This window comes from Nerophis lumbriciformis, linkage group LG06 (assembly GCF_033978685.3).
Source record: "Nerophis lumbriciformis linkage group LG06, RoL_Nlum_v2.1, whole genome shotgun sequence".
Lineage (NCBI taxonomy): Eukaryota > Metazoa > Chordata > Actinopteri > Syngnathiformes > Syngnathidae > Nerophis > Nerophis lumbriciformis.
The window spans coordinates 41668338-41691998 of NC_084553.2; the positions used below are offsets into that span (position 1 = coordinate 41668338).

Below are 23661 nucleotides of genomic sequence, written 5' to 3' on the forward strand. Positions count from 1 at the left end.
TTCAGAGAAAATGGGAGTGTCGCTTTTCTCTGGAACTATCGCTCACAATTCCAGTAAGACTTTCCCAAATGAGGAAGTACGCCCGCACATATTCGAGTTGGATCACAACTGCAGCAAAGTGTCCGCCCGGATCAAAAGAGAAAGCAAAAAGAGACCATTGCTTTTTTTTTTTCTGAAAATGTTTGCTATTCTTTTTCTTCATGTTGGAACCATTGCAACCTCAGCAGCTCTCCCTGGTGAGTCCTGTAACATCCAGTATGTCAACATATGTCAACAGATTGTAACACAATATGTAACGCATAGCCGTTACATGGAACAACATAAACACACAGCTTTTATGATGTTGGCGTCTGATAGTATACTGTAATCCGGGTTTAACATACATGTTGTTCTCATACCATGTTGATACATATTTAACTTTAATTGAAATACTATGAATAACTCGATCATGTTTATTGACCTGTCTGTGTCATACTTATTATTGTTGACATGCATTTGTTTCACTTCTACTTCAGGATATTCCTCTTTACTATTTCCCCAAGGTAAATATTTCAATAATGAACAATGCTAAATATTTTCTGGACCAGAAATCACTCCATATTCCCTACTGATAGATAGTGATAACATATCTAAGATATTGTGCAGAAATATGAGGAATAACTTTAACCGTGTTACAAAAATAGGTTAGTTGGAATTAGAGATGTCCGACGATATCCGATATTCCGATATTGTCCAACTCTTAATTACCGATTCCGATATCAACCGATACCGATATATACAGTCGTGGAATTAACACATTATTATGCCTAATTTTGTTGTGATGCCCCGCTGAATGTATTAAACAATGTAACAAAGTTTTCCAAAATAAATCAACTCAAGTTTTGGATAAAATGCCAACATGGCACTGTCATATTTATTATTGAAGTCACAAAGTGCATTATTTTTTTTAACATGCCTCAAAACAGCAGCTTGGAATCTGGGACATGCTCTCCCTGAGAGAGCATGAGGAGGTTGAGGTGGGCGGGGTTGGGGGGGCGGGGTATGAGGTGGAGGGGGGGTAGCGGGGGGTGTATATTGTAGCGTCCCGGAAGAGTTAGTGCTGCAAGGGGTTCTGGGTATTTGTTCTGTTGTGTTTATGTTGTGTTACGGTGCAAGTATGCATTGCATTCACTTGTGTGTGTGTGAAAAGCCGTAGATATTATGTGATTGGGCCGGCACGCAAAGGCAGTGCCTTTAAGGTTTATTGGCGCTCTGTACCTCTCCCTACATCCGTGTACCACTCCATACAGCGGCGTTTTAAAAATTCATAAATTTTACTTTTTGAAACCAATACCGATGATATCCGATATTACATTCTAAAGCATTTATCGGCCGATAATATCGGCAGTCCGATATTATCGGACATCTCTAGTTGGAATAAAACATAATGTTAGTTTTTGACAACATTCAAATACATTATTTATTGAGTAAAGAATATTCCAGCACAAAATGTAAACACAAAAACATAAAAATCTGCGGTCCCCTCCAAGGTTTCTCATTGTAGCCCACTGGGTTGAGTTTCCCCTTGCCCTGATGTGGGATCTGAGCCGAGGATGACGTTGTGGCTTGTGCAGCCTTTTGAGACACTCGTGATTTAGGGCTATATAAACAAACTGTGAGTGATTGATTAAAAATCCGGGAGGTTTATAACTTCAGTCTGGATGTAGTGCAATTTCCGTGAGTCTTCCGCTGAATCCGGGAGAGTCGGCAAGTCTGAAAGTGTGTCTGAAAAGCAAGCGTTTCCCCAATTATCCTTGTTGTCATTACAATTACAGTACTACTTCAACATATGAGCTCAATTGGTTGGTCGGTGACAGAGTTCTTAACTCAAAACAATCAAAGGCGCCCATTGAAATGAATTGAAATCAAATTAATTGTTGTTAAAACAGCAGAAGTTTAACATGTAAAATCCGATTTTAAAAAGAAAAACTAACTGTAGATACAAAAATACTGTATAAAAAATGAAATAGAATGTACTACTCTCCACTACAGTAGTTTTTATGACGCAATTTAATAATATTGTGCAGTATTTACCTTGGAGAGTGGACTTCTACGGTATCTCCTTCCAGCTGCTTCTCTGTCAAACACATCGTCAGCAGCTTCTCCATATTTTCACAGATAAATGTCCGCTATTTAGATATTATTTTAACATCATCGGCTGGTTTTAGATGAATTCTACTTGAGTACGGTGCAGACTAGCGGTGACAGGTTCGAACAGCTTCGCCAAGTCTGCGACACACTCGGTCATGTTTTTGATGATTTCTTTCTTTAATTCAATGAATATCATCCGCTTCTTCTTCTCAGCTTTGTCCTTCACACTCACTTTTTTCCTTCCCATGGTTGAAAAAAAAAGTTGTGTCCATCTTCAGCTATAAGATAATGCTCGCGAGTAAGACTAGATGTTTTTGACAAATCTTACTGTGACATTTGCTAGGCCAAATAAAATGGTGGGAATGCTTGTAACTCCAATGTTTGCTTGCAACTTAAAGTATAACAATTAGCTGAGGGACAGCTCTTATCTCAAAACACTCCTACGTTGACGTATCGCTGTGTTAATACGCATCTTTAATGTGTTATTTTGTAGAGACAGTGTTTAATAGTTAAAGTGGTGTCGTTTTTAGTTGTGCACAATTACATTATTGCTACTTTTGATGGTAACATGACACACTTGGTAAGAACAGTTAGTGTAATGCATCCTATTAATACAACTGTGGCGACCATTAGTATCCGTATAGGATGTAATGCAGGGGTGTCAAACTCATTTTAGATCGGGGGCCACATGGAGAAAAATCTACTCCCAAGTGGGCCGGACTGGTAAAATCACGGCACGATAACTTAAAAATAAAGACAACTTCAGATTGTTTTCTTTGTTTAAAAATAGAACAAGCACATTCTGAAAATGTACAAATCATAATGTTGTTGGGTTATTTTTACACTTACATGTTGCGGTTAATCTTATTCTATCTTTATTTGTCGTTATTTATACTTTCTGAATAAATTATGTGATAATGTTCATCAGTCAACTCATTGGTGTTAATTTTCAATCTATCAATATAAAAAAATAATATCAAAATCAAATTACAGGATGTAGTTTGCTCATTTTCCTCGACTGGTGCACTAACATCATGTGGTGAATTTTTTATTTTACATATGTAGCATCATCTACAACAGGGGTGTCAAACTCAAATACAGAGTGGGCCAAAAAAAAAACAAAGCCGCGGGCCAAGGTTGAACAAATTAACCTTTTAATAGGGACCCAAACAAGTTTTGCATTGCATATTGAACAAGCAAGGCTTATATAACTTTATAATGACATGCAAAATCGAGTTTCAAATAATAATAATAATAATTAAAAAATATCAATGGCATATCAAATAAAATTTTAATAAAAATTGAATGTCTCTTTTCTATTTGCAGCCTTCTGAGGTAAATATCAAAATAAACTTTTTCCACAGGCTAATAATAAATTTGAAAATAAAATAATAATGAATGAATCTAACATTCAAGCCTTGAAGTAGCAAGAGAAAGGGGGGGGCGGGGGGGGGGGGGTTGGTGATAGTGGGGGGGTTGTATATTGTAGCGTCCCGGAAGAGTTAGTGCTGCAAGGGGTTCTGGGTATTTGTTCTGTTGTGTTTATGTTGTGTTACAGTGCGGATGTTCTCCCGAAATGTGTTTGTCATTCTTGTTTGGTGTGGTTTCACAGTGTGGCGCATATTTGTAACAGTGTTAAAGTTGTTTATGCGGCCACCCTCAGTGTGACCTGTATGGCTGTTGATCAAGTATACTTTGCATTCACTTATGTGTGTGTAGAAGCCGCATATATCATGTGACAGGGGCCGGCACGCTGTTTGTATGGAGGAAAAGCAGACGTGACGACAGGTTGTAGAGGACGCTAAAGGCAGTGGCTTTAAGGCACGCCCCCAATATTGTTGTCCGGGTGGCAATCGGGAGAAATTCGGGAGAATGGTTGCCCCGACAGACTTTCAAGAGGGGCACTGAAAATAATACCAGCGGGCCGGCTCTAATGTTAATTTGATATTGCCTCAAGGGTCAAATGAAATTACACGGCGGGCCAAATTTGGCCCGCGGGCCAGAGTTTGACACCTATGATCTACAACGATACAAAGAATTGCGATTGCGACATCTAGTGGACACGTTTAGAACAGCAGCTTCTTTCATTCAAAAAATTCGGCTCATTTTTATACTTGGCAAACTCAACCCGCGGGCCGGATAAAACCTGTTTGCGGGCCTGATCCGGCCCGTGGGCCGTACGTTTGACACCCCTGATGTAATGGGTAGTGATGCCCCGGTAAATCAGGGTTTTTACATGCTGAAGTTTGCCATGCTGACCGGATGCATGTTGATTTTCATTTTGTCTCGCTGGCGGGAGGTTGAACCTGTGGTGTAGATCAGTGATTCTCAAACTGTAGTAGGTCTACCATTAGTGGTATGTGGGCTTCATCAAGTGGTACGCCAAGGAATCACATGATTAAAGTTCAAGTTAAAGTACCAATGAGTGTCTCACACACACACACACACTAGGTGTGGTGAAATTCGTCCTCTGCATTTGACCCATCCCCTTGTTCACCCCCTGGGAGGTGAGGGGAGCAGTGGGCTGCAGCGGTGCCACGCCCGGGAATCATTTTTGGTGATTTAACCCCCAATTCCAACCCTTGATGCTGAGTGCCAAGCAGGGAGGTAATGGGTCCCATCTTTATAGTCTTTGATATGACTCGGCCGGGGTTTGAACTCACAACCTACCGAGCTCAGGGTGGACACTCTAACCACTAGGCCACTGAGTAGATTGTTTTATTTTCCTATATTCAAACACAGTCGTACTGTTCAAACTGTGTGTGATGTTACAGTGGCTACAAATATTAAATATACTTGTTAAATAAAACCTCTGCCTTGTTTTTAATGAATATTTAGGCCTACTACGCAACTGTATTTAAATGTTGGTCATTATAGTGGTACTTGGAAAGCCAAGTTTTTTCTGTGGTGGTACTTGGGAAAAAAGGTTTGAGAACCTCTGGTGTAGGAAATAAACATAAATAGTTGAAATATTGCAGGCAGAGGAAAAAGACCTAAGCTTCTTCCTCGCTTCTTTGCTCATGGAAGTTTATTGTAAATAATAAATCATGCCTCTCCGTTGGATAGTAGAAGGACGAGGGCATGTTCTGACAAGTTGGCACACTTTGACAGCCAATTTAGACCCGGATATGGCGAGAACGACACGAAAAGACGCTTTTTTTCGCGAGGATTATGAGTCATTTTTCATCTAAATGGGAATATCTGAGCATTCTAGCTGTCAGAATCCTAATGACAGCCATACTTGTCAACCCTCCCGGATTTTCCGGGAGACTCCCGAAATTCAGCGCCTCTCCCGAAAACCTCCCGGGACAAATTTTCTCCCGAAAATCTCCGAAAATTCAGGCGGACCTGAGTAACGTTTCGACAGCCTGTTTTCACGTCCGCTTTCCCACAATATAAACAGCGTTCCTGCCCAATCACGTTATAACTGTAGAATGATCGAGGGCGAGTTCTTGGTTTCTTATGTGGGTTTATTGTTAGGCAGTTTCATTAACGTCCTCCCAGCGCGGTAACAACACACAACAACAGCAGTCACGTTTTCGTCTACCGTAAAGCAGTTCGTCTGCCGTAAACAGCAATGCTGTGACACTCTTAAACAGGACAATACTGCCATCTACTGTACATGCATATGTGACAATATCATCTACGGCTTTTAGAGAGTGCAGTGCACAACTGCGCACACAACAAGGAGACGAAGCACAATGCATAAATCAGAGAGGGTGTTCAGCATGGTTAGAAAAATAGTGACAGAGAATAGAACAAGGATGGACAATTCAACCCTTAACTCAACAATGAGTAGATGAGTGTTATGTGTGTGTATATGTGTAAATAAATGAACACTGAAATTCAAGTATTTCTCTCTATATGTATATATATATATATATATATATATATATATATATATATATATATATATATATATATATATATATATATATATATATATATATATATATATATCCATCCATCCATTTTCTACTGCTTATTCCCTTTGGGGTCGCAGGGGGCGCTGGAGCCTATCTCAGCTACAATCGGGCTATATATATATATATAATAAAATAAATATATATATATATATATATTACAGTGGCTACAAATATTAAATATACTTGTTAAATAAAACCTCTGCCTTGTTTTTAATGAATATTTAGGCCTACTACGCAACTGTATTTAAATGTTGGTCATTATAGTGGTACTTGGAAAGCCAAGTTTTTTCTGTGGTGGTACTTGGGAAAAAAGGTTTGAGAACCTCTGGTGTAGGAAATAAACATAAATAGTTGAAATATTGCAGGCAGAGGAAAAAGACCTACAGATTGTATTCCAATTCAGTGACCTTCATTTTTGTCAATACACCCCAACAGGAGTGAATCTTGATTGTACCAACAATGGTGAGAGGCTGATGACATGTCACTTTGAGGCTCAAAATTGCACTGACTACAACGTGTCTCTCTGGAGCAACGATGGGTATGGGTGAGTCATGTCCTTCTGAAATCTATGTACATAAATGCACTTATGAATGTGTGACATCAATACAATGTACAATACTCTTGACATGAACCCAAATGAAAAAGCTTGTCCACTATCCCCCAAAAACCACAAGAAGCATCCATCAGTGGTGGTAAAGAGCAAACGATGATTGGTTTTGTTTTGGCTCCACAGTGAGCGCTACTGTCTTCCTGTTCAGTCTGCGAGTGGAAAATGTTGCTGCTCCGTCGATATGACTCTGGTTTCAGGCGAGACTCACCTGGCATCTCTTCGGAGAGGCGGAAAAGATGTGGAATCCAAAAACATCTCGGTTAATTACCACGGTGAGTTTACAACTCAAAGTCTCTCATTGACCCTTAAGAGACTTAAAGGTTCTCTGCACTTTTTTTTTTAATTTTTCCTATCGTTCACATCATTATTGTATTTTTTTAATGAATTCTAGATATTAAATAAACGTAAACAAAAGTCTGATTACAGCGGAGCTAAAGGGAGGTCCTCTATTCCGCCAATATAACCCAATAAAAAACTATCCAAAAAGCGCCAACAATACGCCATTTACATTTTGTGATTTGAATTTTAACCAAGTATTAGTGATATTGTTATTATAAGCGCTAACGCAGACTAACTATTTTTAGCGGTACCGTGATCACTAGCGTGTGTATAATGTATATATATATATATATATATATATATATATATATATATATATATATATATATATATATATATATATCCATCCATCCATTTTCTTTTCTACCGCTTATTCCCTTTGGGGTCGCAGGGGGCGCTGGAGCCTATCTCAGCTACAATCGGGCTATATATATATATATAATAAAATATATATATATATATATATATATATATATATATATATATATAGCTAGAATTCACTGAAAGTCAAGTATTTATATATATATATATATATATATATATGAAATACTTGACTTGGTGAATTCTAGCTGTAAATATACTCCTCCCCTCTTAACAACGCCCCCGCCGCCTCCACCTCCCGAAATGTTTTTAAATGTAAAGTACTGTGTGCTACATTTTATGTGTATGAAAATAGCTTTACAAAAAAAATGGATTGATTGATAAGTCTTGTCATGTTGCAGTAAAACCCAATACCCCAACAATTGTCTCAGTGAAGGAGTCAAATGGGAATGTTGTAGTGAAGTGGAGGTCAAACATCCATAGAAGCAGTTTAAGGGAAGACATTATGACAAATGTGACCTATCGCAAAGAAGGAGACACAAAAGAGGTGAGAATAAAGCTGCCTAGTTTATATTGGACTTCAGAATTTGAACTGTTTTGACTTATTTCCCCCTTTCTCATCACCAGGTGTCTGAAATTGTCAGGGTTCTAACAGCAGATGAGCCGTGTTTCCTTGAAATACTCGGTGAACACTTGGCGCCCAGCACAACATATGTGGTCACCGCGCAGAATTTTCTGGAACGCGGATACCAGCCGAGCGACCGCAGCGAGGAGTACAGATTTACGAGCCGTGAGTCTTCATCACCATCAGAAAAGTCACTAGCCGATGCGCTATCAATTTTCAAAGTGTGAGACGGCTTTAAGAAAATAAAGAAAACTATATTTTTAAACCTGCTAAGCTAGCTTTAGTTATGTCGAAGGCAAAATTTGCACATTTTCAGTTCCTATTGTGAGCAGACCCTGATTTAAGAAAAGAGGTGCAGAAAAAATGTTTCAGAAAAATTGTTTTTCAGCCAAAACTCATGTAATAGTCTGGCATTTAATACTGTTCAGTCCCTCCAGCATTTTGTGGGCTTTTTTTGTGGTCGTTGTGGTCAAAAATGAATTTGCGGCAGCTTTTTCAAAAAGTTGCGACAAAGGTTCCAATGCTTTGAGGCTTTTTTTGTAACGGCATTTTGTCAGCATATGGTGTTACCAATTTGTGTTCAATGTTTTACTGTGAAGGCTGTTAATATGATAAATATGTTTGGGTTAAAACATTTGAACAATGCACGTTTATAACTCCTGGGCTTTTATTGTATCATTCATTTATTATGTCATATCTAAACTATTGTGTTGAAGTCTGGGGAAATTGTTATAAATCCCATTTACAGCCTTTAGTCACTCTGCAGAAAAAGGCCATTAGGATTGTGTCCAATGTTCACTACTTACATCATTCAAATCCACTATTCATGGAGTTAAAGCAACTTAAACTGCACGATGTGATCAATTTTAAAACTGCTCAAATTATGTTTAGGGCATCCCAAAACCCTCTACCATCCAATATACAAAACCTATTCCAGGATAGAGATGCTCACCATAGTTACAGTCTAAGAGGAAACAACAAATTATATTTTCCTAAATTTAGAACAACTTTAAAATCAATGTGCATTTCAGTGCGTGGAGTCAGTCTGTGGAACAACTTAGGGGACGAGTTAAAAACCTGTTCTAACATGATTCAATTTAAAAGACTGTTTAAAAAAGAAGTACTGAAGAAGTACGAGGAGGAAAGAGAGTGATGCCCTCAGCACAGAGCCATGGGAGAGAGGTGTATGGTCAGAGAGTGTTTGGGCCTGTGTGTGTGTGTGTGTGTGTGTGTGTGTGTGTGTGTGTGTGTGTGTGTGTGTGTGTGTGTGTGTGTGTGTGTGTGTGTGTGTGTGTGTGTGTGTGTGTGTGTGTGTGTGTGTGTGTGCGTGTGTGTGTGTGTGTGTGTGTGTGTGTGTGTTTTGTCTCGTCTTGTCTTGTCCCATAGTAACAGTGGTACTATTGTATTGTTAGTGTACAGGAGCTTTTCTTGTTTTTGTTTGTATAGTATTGTTCTTGTATTATATTGTTTATGTTAAATGTGGAATGAGTGAGAGGGGTTGGGATATTATAAGCATTTGCTTCATCCAACCCCTTTTCAAGCCTTGTCCCTGCCAAAATGTTTAAAAAAAAAAAATAATAATTCAATCAATCAATCAATGTGCCTTACAGGATAGCGTATAGAATCTTGTAAAGCAGTGTTTTTCGAATAGTGAGTCTGGGCCCCCTGGGATTTTTATTATTTGCATCTCCACTCCCGTATTCATTAGTTAGAAATATACACAAGCCTAAAGCTCGGCGGCAACAGTGCTCAATCTAATCAACAGGCACCCTGTTCAACCCAGTAGAAGTAGTGGAAAAGTTTGTGACAGGATTTAAAAAAAATTAATTGTCGTCAACGGCATGTATAAAGAATGTAACCCACAGTGTGATGTACAGATGAATACATAAATAATAAGTACTCATTAGTAAATTAAGTTTTTATTTTTTATATTTTAATTAAATCAACATTAACAACACAAGATACACTTACAAATAGTGCACCAACCCAAAAACCCGTGGGTAAGAAGTTATAAATGATTTTAATTTGAAAATAACAATTTTGCACATCAATAGTAGTTTTGTAGATTAATTTGAATATTGTATCCCACGGCAACGGGCAGTCAAAAAAGTCCTCCCATTTTCCATATGTGTTATATGGGGCAGCCTTCAGAGATTTCTTTATTAAATAAAAAATCATATATTTTTCTATTTATTTTAGTTCCTTTTTGCCAACTAGAACTTATTATTGGAGGTTTACAAACTAATAATTTAGTAGTTCCATAATTAAGTCTGTCCACACTTTATTATGATCTCAAGTACAAAGTCCAAAAAGGTCAAATACAACCATGACTTTGGAGAGGACATCTTTATTGTCCGAGTCGATAACAATTAAGTACATTCGCATCAAAATGATGATGCACGCGGGGGTGGAGCTAGGGCCTGATTTACTAAAGGTTTGCGAGTACTAAAACATGCGCGAACCTGATAGCACACGCAAAGCTGATCTACTAAGCGTGTGCAAAGTAAATTGCGTCTGTTAAGCAGAATTAATTTTGCGTCTCTGACTTCATTAATATGCTGAATAAATGCTGATCATTAGAACGGCCACAATACTGGGAGGAGAAGATGCAACTACAATTATTAGGCGCGCGCAATGTGATTTATCAACACTCATCACCCTTTTGCGAGCACTCTTTGGAGTTTTATTTAGCACGTGTGGGAACGACACGCAAACTGACAGTTCCACACATGGAATCAGGATCAGTGTGTCAACATTTTAGATGGTCAGAAAAAAAAAATTAAACATATCGTCAATTCAGCAACATAATTTTATAATTTTATAGCTGCGAGAGGACTTAAGGTTTTTCTTTTAAACAAATTCAACTGATGGGTTTTGGTGTCCTTTAGTATTTTTTTTTTTTAAATGGCGTTTGTTAATTTCACATGGATCAGTGATTCTCAAACTATGCTGAAGTTTGCCATGCGGGCCCATGTTGTACATTTGTTTTCTTTTTTTCTGGGAATTTGGCACCTGTGGTGCAGATCAGGGATTCTCAAATTGTGGTGCGTGTACCACTAGTAGTACACGGCTTCCATCTAGTGGTATGCCAAAGACCCCCTTGGTTAAAGTACAGTGTTTTATTTTCCTATATTCAAACACAGAGTTACTGTGCAAACTGTGTGTAATGTTACAGTGGCCAAAAATATTAAATGTACTAAATAAAACCTCTGCCTGTCAATACGTAGAAAACAGGTGCGTGACTCAAAACGTGAAACAGGTGCGTGACATGACAGGTGAAAACTAATGGGTTGCTATGGTGACAAAACAAACAAAAGTGCACAAAGAGTCCAAAAACAAAACCGAACATGACTAAAACAAAACATGATCACACAGACATGACACTGCCTTGTTTTTATAATGAATACCGAGGCCTACTACGCTACTGTATTTTAATGTTGCTCATAATGGTGGTACGTGGTAAAAAAAAAAGAAAAAAAGTTTGAGAACCACTGACACAGACTATATATTAGAAAAATATTATTTTATATATAAAAAATATTTTAGGTATGCATTTTTTCCTCTTGAGTGGAGTAAGTGCAGCCTCTCTCCCCAATGAGTGCATTTTAATTTTCCTGAGGGAACTCTCCTGAAGGAATCAAAAGAGTACTATCTATCTATCTATCTATCTATCTATCTATTTTTTGCGGCAAAAAAAAAAAATGGTTTCAACATAGAGTCACTGCAGGACTGCTTCCAAAATGCCCATAAAATGTGGTAGATGTCTCCTGCATGTTTTAAAACAGCAAAACACCACATATTATACATTTGCAGTAAATGAGAGGGTCTTTGGTGAAGCCACATATAGTACATGCAAAATCCTCATTTAAATAGGGCGGTCTGCACTACTCTTCAATTGCCCACGCAGTGTTAGTAATACACAATATTTTATAGATTGCACATGATGTTTAGCGCGTGGTATTTGGAACTTAATAAATCAGGGCCTAACTGTCCAAGTCAAATTTGCAGTGAAGGTGCGGTCATTGGAGAAAATTGCAGGGATTGTTGCGATCGCAATTTAGCAAAATCCTCGAGAGACTCACTATTCTATTGTTTCAGCATCATGAAATGGAAACCAATTATATACTTTGTACATTTTCTAACTCTTCAGCACCATCACCTCAGCGCTTACTAGTGGCAGTCATCGTCAGCCTCAGCCTGGTAGCCGTCATTGCCACCTGTGCGACGTATGGCTGTTACGTGAAGTAAGTTTGTTTTCCTCTTTCATAATAGATACCGCAGAGATGGCGGTTATTCATACCTGTCTTGGTTTTTATTTTAGGTGTCGAGCCAAGTACTGGGACTCGGTCGGCGATTATCAAAATTCCAAACTTCTCGATTTAAATCGTAGTGAACAAGAGGTTTGTTGACCGTATTTCCTCATGAACTTTGACCCTCTTCATGAATGTTTATTTGACTCTTAAAATGGACAGCGAGTTGATGGAGATTTTGTTGTTGTTGAAGGTTTTGAAGCCTACAGCGCCCATCATATCATCTATCTATGTTGAGCCGCCCAACGATGACATCAAATCATGGTTAGTATTGTGAACAAAGAAACAACCTGTCACCCGTCAATCATATACACAACCATTCACACTCATATTTACACCTGTGGACAATTAATTTATGGACAAATTAGAGTCTCCATTTAACTAACCTGTTTTTGGGATGAGGGAGGAAACCAGAGTATGCAGAGAAAATCCAGATACAGAACAAAAACTACACACAAAGACGTCTTAACCAAAGCTACCTTCGTGCGTCCCTAATTGACCAAAACCTGGCACATTTTTGTTATTTTTGTCTAAAACCACCAAAAATACAGTATTTTTTCTCTATAAAAAATTCAGAAAGAGATTCCAGTGATTTGTCAACAGGAAACAGAGGTTTTCCTCCTGTCACACACACACACACACTAGTGACATGTAAGAGCCATGACTGGAAAAGTTATTAAGCAACAGAGGAGGAGTTACTTATGATGCTAATGTTGATCAATGAGGAAGTCAGAAGAATCATCAAATAACTGTCCAGCACAGTGGTCACCAACCTTTTCGATCCCTGGTCTAATGCGTCACTTTATATATATATATATATATATATATATATATACAGTATATATATATATATATATATATACATATAGGCGACTTCTCCAGGGTGTACCCCGCCCACTGCCCGTGTGCAGCTGAGATAGGCTCCAGCACCCCCTGTTACCCCAAAAGGGACAAGCGGTAGAACATGGATGGATGGATGTATATACATAGTAAAAAAAAAAAAGTTTTTTATTATTGGCTGATGTCAACATGTCTCTGCTGTATAAACTAACTGTTTATGGTTATATAGTCCTCTAGCTGTATTATATTTGTTCATCCCATGGTCACATATGGGCGCTAGAAGTAGTAAACTCAGCTGTTCACTTGGCGGGTTTTTCCTGTGTGATAAAGAGGGGATAAACGGGAAAGTCCTTCTTTAGCCTGCGCCTTGTTTTATCATATATTTCTGCCTTTGCACATGTCAAAGTTTACTTTTGTATATAAATCAACATAAAATCCGTACTTTGGAACAATGTTCAAGGACTTGATTATTTGGCTTGTTAGCTTCCTGTTGCAGTCGAGCGATGATGATGATGACGGTGGGCTCCGTGATCGAAGAACGGGCCACTCGCCTTTGCGGAACCTTACAGTTTGTGGAAGACGTGGCAGAACTTCCAGCAGAGCATCACATTGCTGGAGAGTGGAAGCCGGTTGATTGTTGCCCAGAAAGTGTGGACGCCTTTTCTCCTAATGGGTCTCCAAAAAGCAAGTCCTCGCATGCAGGAAGATGTTAGAAAGTGTCCAATTCGTTGCAACAGTCAGCCTTAATGCATTGTTGCAGCTCGATGATTTATGAGCACGTCATGAAATGCGCGTCTACGAGACGAGCGGGTGAAGTGTGCCGCCATGCTCGGTGGGTTTTGGCCAAGAGAGAGAGGCGAGGCGTGTTCAGGAGTTAAAATGCACACCTGTTTGCGGGTCTGACATTCACTCTCCTGGTAAGGTTGTTACTGATGTCATATTAATACTTTTTTTTATATATATATATTTTCGGGATCGACCGGTAGGGTCACAAAGATCGACCGGTCGATCGTGATCGACTGTTTGGCAACCTCTGGTCAAGGAGCTAAACAATATGACAAATGTTTTTTTTTATCCTACTCTACGATTTTGTTGCCCCTGTTTGAACAACAGGGGCAACACACGCTGCAAAGTTCAAACGCTCCAAACACAGAAATGATCCATACCACCTAGACCAGTGGTCCCCAACCACCGGGCCGCGGCCCGGTACCAATCCGTGGATCGATTGGTACTGAGCACAAGAAATAAAAAAATAAAAAAACTTTTATTTTTATTTATTTTTTTATTAAATCAACATAAAAAACACAAGATACACTCACAATTAGTGCACCAACCCAAAAAACCTCTCTCCCCCATTTACACTCATTCGCACAAAAGGGTTGTTTCTTTCTGTTATTAATATTCTGGTTCCTACATTATATATCAATATAGATCAATACAGTCTGCAAGGATACAGTCCGTAAGCACATGTGATTGTATTACTTTAGACAAAAAAAAAAAATACCATACACCCCCCGGTCCGTGGGAGAAATCTTCAAGCGTTGACCAAAAAGGTTGGGGACCACTGACCTAGACCACAAAGAAATCCTAATAGGTCCCCTTATAGGGGAACTTCACTTTTTTCTGAAATTTTGCCTATCGTCCACAATCCTTATGAGAGAAGACAAACTTTTTATTTTTTATTTTTTATTCATTCTAATTTGTAAAAATTGTTTCTTTCTTGGTAGCTGAAAATTCAGCTATTGGGAGCAATCCACAATAGCTGCTATTGGTTGCTATTTCTGTGTGTGGAGCGTTTGGACATTGCTGTGTGTTGGTGGTGATACTGATATTATTATTATTTTTAAATAAACAAATACTGCTTTGCATTTAATTATCCATCCATTTTCTACCGCTTGTCCCTCTCGAGGTAATTTGATTTTCTAAAAGAGTTTTCCAAAAACAGGGTCTGTCTCATAATCCTGTAAAGGAAATGTGAGTGTGAATGTTGTCTGTCTATCTGTGTTGGCCATGTGATGAGGTGGTGACTTGTCCAGGGTGTACCCCGCCTTCCACCCAAATGCAGCTGAGATAGTCTCCAGCACCCCCCGCGACCCCAAAAGGGACAGGCTGTAGAAAATGGATGGATGGATGAAATAATACACAACACTGCTGTAAAACATCATTGGATAATATATGATACATCTAAAGCAGTGGTGATTGCTCTCATACTTCAATGGAAGCTCAGCTTCCCCTAAGATGTAAAAAAAAAAAAAAAAGGTCAAATTAGGTACTTTTGTGTTTACATTTCATTGACTAAGTATGCGCTAGGATGCGTTCAACTTTGGACTTCAATGGGGGAGCATAGAGTGGGTGGTTCCACTGCAGCTAAACTAGGCAATCATTGGATAAATGCTCAGCTTTGTCCCATCCATCACACGCTGGGCGTCTCTAGAAGTTTATGGAAAGTGGGCTTGACCTCGGCTGGCCTGGACGGTGAGCTTCTGCATGATGATTGGATGATCTGTCTGAGGCGGAATCCCTTTTTGATTGACGGCTAAATGTTCAAATCAGCAATTTTAAAATATAAACTAGTGCCAGATCATTTGTCAACTTTCCATTGTTCAGAGTTTCCATCCATCCATCCATCTTCTTCCGGTTATCCGAGGTCGGGTCGCGGGGGCAGCAGCCTAAGCAGGGAAGCCCAGACTTCCCTCTCCCCAGCCACTTCGTCCAGCTCCTCCCGGGGGATCCCGAGGCGTTCCCAGGCCAGCCGGGATATATAGTCTTCCCAACGTGTCCTGGGTCTTCCCCGTGGCCTCCTACCGGTCGGACGTGCCCGAAACACCTCCCTAGGGAGGCGTTTGGGTGGCATCCTGACCAGATGCCCGAACCACCTCATCTGGCTCCTCTCGATGTGGAGGAGCAGCGGCTTTACTTTGAGCTCCCCCCGGATGACAGAGCTTCTCACCCTATCTCTAAGGGAGAGCCCCGCCACCAGGCGGAGGAAACTCATTTCGGCCGCTTGTACCCGTGATCTTGTCCTTTCGGTCATGACCCAAAGCTCATGACTATAGGTGAGGATGGGAACGTAGATCGACCGGTAAATTGAGAGCTTTGCCTTCCGGCTCAGCTCCTTCTTCACCACAACAGATCGATACAGCGTCTGCATTACTGAAGACGTCGCACCGATCTGCCTGTTTCGATCTCACGATCCACTCTTCCCTCACTCGTGAACAAGACTTAGAGGTACTTGAACTCCTCCACTTGGGGCAAGATCTCCTCCCCAACCCGGAGATGGCACTCCACCCTTTTCCGGGCGAGTGTTCAGAGTTTATTTAGAGAATTGTACAATCCTCTAAGTGACGTTTTCTTTGGAAAATCTAGCATCTTTGTATCTTTTATCTGTTATTGGAGACTGTACTCGTGTTTAGAGAGCAGCTGAAAACCAACAGTCGCTACTCATCCAGTGTAGACACTTTTATTGTGTTTTTTTATAACTGCCAGTGGTGACTTTTGTAAGTGCAGTAGCTCACGTAGCTAATGCTGTAGTGATTTCGATTTGTACACACTATTGTTGGTTGACCATCAAGCAGTCCAGTGTGTAGTCTGTGTTTCATCCTAAAGTCAGCTGGTATAGGCTCTTTCACAGTCAAGAGGCTGAACAGAATTAGCACTACAGACATATCGATAGATGGATGGAAGTTCTTGTGGCTGTTTGATCTAACAAGTAATTTTGCTTGCAGGTCAAAAGGTTCCAGCACAGAGAGCCTCGTTCAAAGCAGCGGAATCAGCAGCGGCCCGTCTTCTCTCAGTGGCACGTGCACAGAAGCCGTTGACATTATCACGGGTGTCCAGGAGGCGATCAGCAAAGCCCTGATGAACATCAGCCCAATGTCACTGTCGACCAACCATCCCCTAACCAGTAGTCTACCGCCCGCTCGCCTCAGTCCCTGCAATCGCGAGAGATATTTAGGTTCATACGACTGTGACAATACAACAACATACTCCTCCATCGTGCCAAGCTGTCCACCCCAGATGAAGACCGAACAGTCCCAGTCTGAAACAATGTGTCAATTTGAGTACCAAGAAGCAGGTGTCACGTCCACCGGCCCCGACAAGCAAGCGTCGTCTTGCGAAGACATGGCATTACCAACCATGATTTCGTCTTACATACTGACTGGCACGTCTTGCCAGCAGGGCACTCGAGACTCTTGGAGATTTTCACACTCTGACGAGTCCCTCAACTGCAGCAAAGCAAGCCTGAATGGAGACGTCGAATCCAAAACGTGGGACGGACACAAGAGCCTCAAGCAGATGTTTGCAGGTGATGATGACGGCAGTCTTCCGGTCTGTAGCAACTACCAAACGTTTCAGGGTTTAAGGATGCACTCTGGCATTTTGTTTGTTGACTTGAAAAGTAGTGGAAAAAGTGAGAACTTTGGGAAGTTTTCACAAAAAACAGAAGATGCCATTAAAGGTGATACGGCTGACAGCTTCACCCTTGCAAGATCACAAGAGTGTCTTCTGGTGCATGGCGACTACCGAGCATTTCAGGGTTTAGTGAAACAGCCTGGTGCTAAGATTGCAGATCAGAGAAGTGTTGGCAAAGACGAAGACTTGGAGAAATTTCTAGAAACAACAGAAGATGCCAGTAAAAGCAATAAGGTTGACGGCTTCATGCTTGCAAGATCACAAGAGAGTCTTCTGGTGCATGGCGACTACCAAGCATTTCAGGGTTTAGTGAAACAGCCTGGTGCTAAGATTGCAGACCAAAAATGTGCTGGCAAAGATGAAGACTTGGAGAAGTTTCTAGAAACAACAGAAGATACCAATAAAGTTGATAAAGCTGACAGCTTCATGCTCGCAAGATCACAAGATAGTCTTCCAGGAGACGACGACTACCGAGCATTTCAAGGTTTAGTGAAGCAGCCTGGTACTAATATTGTTGACCGGAAAAATAGCCAGACAAAAAAAGATTTGAAGTTTCTAGAAAAAACATCAGAAGAAGCCAGTAAAGGAAGAAAGGCTGACGGCTTCATGCTCACAAGGTCACAAGACAGTCTTCCAGTCGATGGCGACTACAAAGCATTGCAGGGTTTAGTGAAGCTGCCTTGTTCTATGACTGAACACCAGAAACGTGTTGGGAAGGAAGAAGACTTGGAGAAGTTTCGAGAAAAACCATCAGAAAACGCCAGTAAAGGTGATAAGTCTGACAGCTTCATGCTCGCAAGATCAGAAGCTAGTCTTCTAGTGGAGGACAAAGCATTGCATGGTTTAGTGAAGCATTCTGGAAATACGTTTGGAGTGCAGAAAAGTACTGTAAGAGAAGAAGAGTTGAAGTTTCTTGACTCAGTGTCACGTCACATGCAGACGCCTTTTTTGCTTGCTACTGACCAGCAGCATGAAATGATCACTGTGAGTGGTTACAAAAATGTGTAGCATGTTGCTTCTTTAATGCTTTTGATCTTTCGCGGGTTTTTTTTACTTTACAGTACATTGTGTGTGTGTTTGTTTGTGACTACCTGGAGCACTTTATGTGAGAACTTGTTGCCTGCTAGACAATGACATTTGGAGAGGATCTACTCAATGATATCAACTAGAACGTCACTCAGTGGATGAAGACTTCAACCACGTATGACAACCCTAATTGGGAAAAGCCCATCCTTCACTCCCAAACAACCAATGCCAAATATAACCTCCAATGTCCAAATATAAAGCTACATTTTTTTTGCTGTGCACGTTTTTGTTATTGACTGATCAGAGTCAACATTATTTGAATATGTATTTGTTAACTATGTTGCTGGTAATGCATCCATCCATTTTTATACCGCTTGTCCTCACTGGGGTCGCAGGTGAGCTGGAGACTATCCCAGTTGACTTTGCGTTCAAAGGTGCACATCAAAACGTATGTTCGTTTCTTCTGTTTATTGAGTGAAAAGCACAATTGACGTCCTCGTTCCTCTCTAAGCCTTCTGGCAACGTGGCACATCCCAAATAGCAGCATTAAAAATGGTGCTAAGAAGGGTTACCCTCAATACTTCTCAGACGGAAACGTTAAAAAAATGACAATATGAATGAAGTAGTTGAAAGCTTCAAAAACTACTGTGTAAAATTTTGCACAGAATCTGGAAGAAAAGATTCGAGATCCTCGGTCAGTTAAGGGCTTAAGTGACACCATAGACTGAAATCCCTACTCGATGTTCCTCACGGACGTGACAGGACAGGAAATAATGAAAATTGTGAAAAAATTTAAATCCAAGACCTCAACTGACTGTAACGGAATTTATATGGAAATGATAAAAAAGGTTTTTTAAAGAGATTTGAGAACCTTTAATGTATTCAAACTGTCAAATTCCCAAACAAAATGAAAATATTAAAGGTTGTACTGATTAATAAGACTGGAAACAAACACCAATTTAAAAATTACAGATCTGTTTCTTTACTTCCACAATTTTCTAAAATAATTTAAAAATTATTCAACAACGGATTGGACAAACTCATAAGTAGAAGGGGAACACTCGCGGACAGCCAGTACAGATACAGAGCCAACATCGATGGCATCAATCGAAATAACAGAAGATAGAGTAGTACCAATGCAGTAGATAGTAAACTGTGCAGCTGCATTGTTTGTTGATCCATCAAAAACATTCAACACAATTAATCCTATTATCTTAATTAACAAATAGAATGGTGTGGCATCACAGGGGTGGCCTTGAACTGGGTAAGAAGCTACTTAACCAACAGGAAGCAATACGTGAAGATAGACAAACCCATGTTTACAGAGTAAATTCATCTTGTGGCGTACCTCTGGGACCAAAATTATTTGCAGACGACACAACTGCATTTTGTTCAGAAAAAAACACACAGACGATAATACAAATAATAACAGAAGAAATGAACAAATTAAAGAGATGGTTTGACAAAAACAGATTATCTTTGAATCTCAGTAAAAATAAAATCATGCTATTTGGTCACAGTAGAAGAGAAAGTCAAACACAAATACAAATTGACGGAGTAGACATTGAAAGAGTCAAATAAATCACATTTTTGGGTGTAATAATAGACAATAAAATGAACTGGAAATCTCATGTAAAAAATGTACAACATACTTTTAGGTGGCAAAAAATACATCAATGGTGAATAAAGCAAAACATGTTCTAGACCAAAGGTCGGCAACCCAAAATGTTGAAAGAGCCATATTGGACCAAAAATACAAAAACAAATCTGTCTGGAGCCGCAAAAAAATAAAAGCCATATTACATGATAGTGTGTCATGAGATATACATTGAATTAAGAGGACTTAAAGGAAACTAAATGAGCTCAAATATACCTACAAATGAGGCATAATGATGCATAATATTGCTAGCCTAAATAGCATGTTAGCATCGATTAGCTTGCAGTCATGCAGTGACCAAACATGTCTGATTAGCACTCCACACAAGTCAATAACATCAACAAAACTCACCTTTGTGCGTTCACGCCCAACGTTAAAAGTTTGGTGGACAAAATGAGACAGAAAAAGAAGTGGCATAAAACACGTACTAGACCTAGAAAGTCAGAGAAAGTTATACACTACGGTGAGTTCAAGGACCGCCAAAATTAGTAGGACAAAACGGCGCTCGCCAAATACTCGAATCAGTGAAGCATGTTTAATATAAACAGTGTGCTTTATAACAATTAGGTAGGTTTGTGAAACCATATTAAAAAAAAAAAAAAAAAAATTTCCCCCCTCATCTTTTTCTATTTGTCATACATTTTTGAAAAAGCTCCAGAGAGCCACTAGGGCGGCGCTAAAGAGCCGCATGCGGCTCCAGAGCCGCGGGTTGCCGACCCCTGTTCTAGACCAAAAATGACTTCATATTCTCTACTGCTCACGAGTGTTACCATATCTGAGTTCACAGTGCAGAAATATGGGGAAACAACTGCATAAGTACATTTCATTCACTAACTGTGTTACAAAAGAGGTAAGCTGGAATAATACATAATGCTGGATATAGAGAATACACAAACCCTTACTTATTTCATCAAATATATTGAAATTCAATGATGTGGTGCATTTGCAAACAGCTAAAATTATGTACATAACAAATTATAACCTGCTACACAAAAATGTACAACAATTCTTCGCAACAACGGGAAAAGTGGCCGTGCCAGCAACCTGAGGGTTCCTGGTTCGATCCCCACCTTCTACCAACCTTGTGACGTCCGCCGTGTCCTTGAGCAAGACACGTCACCCTTGCTCCTGATGGGTCGTGGTTAGGGCCTTGCATGGCAGCTCCCGCCATCAGTGTGTGAATGTGTGTGTGAATGTGTGAATGTGGAAATAGTGTCAAAGCGCTTTGAGTACCTTGAAGGTAGAAAAGCGCTATACAAGTATAACCCATTTACCATAACAAAAGAGAAGAAATATAATCTAAGGGAAAAATGTAATTTAAAACATTTGGATGCACGTACGACACTTAAGACCTTTAGTAAATCAGGATGTAAAAAGTACTAATATGATCCAGTTTAAGAAACTGTTCAAACTTAAAAGTGTTTACAAAGAAGAAGAATCCTGAGAAACATTTGAACTGTATTGAAAATTAGATTGTCTTATGTGAATCACAACTTACTTCACTATTTATTTATGAGAAACTTATTTTTAATTATGCTAGATCCACTCGACGTCCATTGCACCGGTCGCCCAAGGGGGTTTGGGAGGTGGCGGGGGGGGGGGGGGGGGCGCATCTGCGGTCCCCTCCAAGGTTTCTCATTGTCATCCCACTGGGTTCAGTTTGGTTGAGAACAGGAAGTGAACAAATCTGTGAGTAATTGCTATGAAGTGCTTCTTAAAACTCCTTTTCAGACAAGTTGTAATGACAAAATGTAAAAAAGTGAAATATGTGATGTATCATACTGTCACTGTATGCATGTTTGAAATAAACTTAGAATAACAACAACAAAAAAGAGACGATGAGAGATGATCATCTCTCTTCAACATGTAACTGTTGACTCATTGCTTGGTCAGCATTGCAAATGAAAATCTGTTCCTAATTATTTTACCCCAGTATAATAAATGTTAAATAAATATATAAATAAGTATTCTCCACATTACCCAGTTGCTCTTTAACATTATTTTTGTTCCTATCTGATAAATAATAAATATTATTTCCTACGTGTACGTCAGATGCTGGTTTGTTTGTTCTTTACCAACAAAAACGAGCGTTATAGATCGCTCTCAACAGTTTATGAGGGTAAATGTGTTGGAACATCAATGAATGTTTAAGGTGGATAAACACTTAATAGGGGTGAAACGTACACGGAGAATGTCTGCAACTTGTGGACGACACAGCAGACAACAGACAATAAGGAAGCCTTCAGTGATGTTTTTTCTTCCATCCATCCATTTCTACCGCTTATTCCCTTTGGGGTCGCGGGGGGGGGGCGCTGGAGCCTATCTCAGCTACAATCGGGCGGAAGGCGGGGTACACCCTGGACAAGTCGCTACCTCATCGCAGGGCCAACACAGATAGACAGACAACATTCACACTCACATTCACACACTAGGGCCAATTTAGTGTTGCCAATCAACCTATCCCCAGGTGCATGTCTTTGGAGGTGGGATGAAGCCGGAGTACCCGAAGGGAACCCACGCAGTCACGGGGAGAACATGCAAACGCCACACAGAAAGATCCCGAGGCCGGGATTGAACTCACGACTACTCAGGACCTTCGTATTATTTGTAGTTGTAATGAATTAAAACAGTACAGTAATTTGACAACGAGCTGTGAGTATGTAATTTATCATTTTACTGCCGTCTACAGCAGGGGTGTCAAACTCATTTGAGCTCAGGGGCCACATAGAGGAACATCTATTCCCAAGTGGGCCGGACTGGTCAAATCATGTCCTGATAACTTAAAAATAAAGAAAACTTCAGATTGTTTTCTTAGTTTAAAAATAGAACAAGCACAATGTGAAAACATACAAATCATAATGTTTTTTTTAAATATATTTACATGTTGCTGTTCATAGTAGTCTATCTTCATTTGTCGAGATTTTTAATTTCTGAATAAATGATGTGATAATGTTCATCAGTCAAATAGGTGGCAGAGTTTTAAAATGCTCTCATTGGTGTAAACTTTTAATCTATCAGAAGATGTAATAAATACTAATATCAAAATCAAATGACAGCATGTTATTAAGGTAATTTACTCATTTTCCTCAACTGATGTACTAACATCATGTGATTTATTAGGATCATCTACAACCAAACTTGTGAATTTGGACTCATTTCATGATTCACACATGAATTTAGTAGGGATACTTGTCATTTTAGTATATTTATGTGCGCCCAGATAATGTGTGCCCAGTCCTCTATCTTAAAAGGGCACATAGCTCCGCCCCCTCTGAAGTCACCCGCACTCCTGCAGCTGGGGATACAAAAAATTGATATTGCGACATCCAGTGGACACATTTAGAAGAGCAGTTTCTTTCCTTCAAATATGTCAGCTCATTTTTATACTCGTGTACAGCTCCACTAATGGACATTGGAGTGTTACTTTCAAAGGCAAAATTAAAGTATTGCTAGAAACATAATTT

At 39.7% G+C, this 23661-nt stretch overlaps 1 protein-coding gene across 2 annotated transcripts; it reads left to right on the forward strand.

Annotated features, from left to right (window-relative positions):
• Positions 1-97: 97 nt before the first annotated feature.
• Positions 98-18817, forward strand: LOC133608810 (uncharacterized). 2 transcript variants are annotated; one of them, XM_061964364.2, is made up of 9 exons: positions 98-236; positions 6492-6600; positions 6790-6938; positions 7728-7873; positions 7954-8116; positions 12102-12195; positions 12273-12351; positions 12455-12525; positions 16827-18817. In XM_061964364.2, the coding sequence occupies exons 1-9, from the start codon at positions 179-181 to the stop codon at positions 18520-18522; spliced, it is 2565 nt and encodes an 854-aa protein (XP_061820348.2). In that variant the 5' UTR covers positions 98-178; the 3' UTR covers positions 18523-18817. The 2 variants fall into 2 exon arrangements, with proteins under 2 accessions (XP_061820348.2, XP_061820349.2); XM_061964365.2 differs by having other exon boundaries at positions 6492-6594.
• Positions 18818-23661: the final 4844 nt, after the last annotated feature.

Bases quoted from the DNA above. Each gene is read 5' to 3' on its own strand.
- LOC133608810 (XM_061964364.2), top strand. From the start codon at position 179: ATGTTTGCTATTCTTTTTCTTCATGTTGGAACCATTGCAACCTCAGCA. The intron at 6,601-6,789 runs GTGAGTCATGTC...TTGGCTCCACAG, and splicing joins TGGAGCAACGATGGGTATGG to TGAGCGCTACTGTCTTCCTG. The intron at 7,874-7,953 runs GTGAGAATAAAG...TCTCATCACCAG, and splicing joins AAGAAGGAGACACAAAAGAG to GTGTCTGAAATTGTCAGGGT.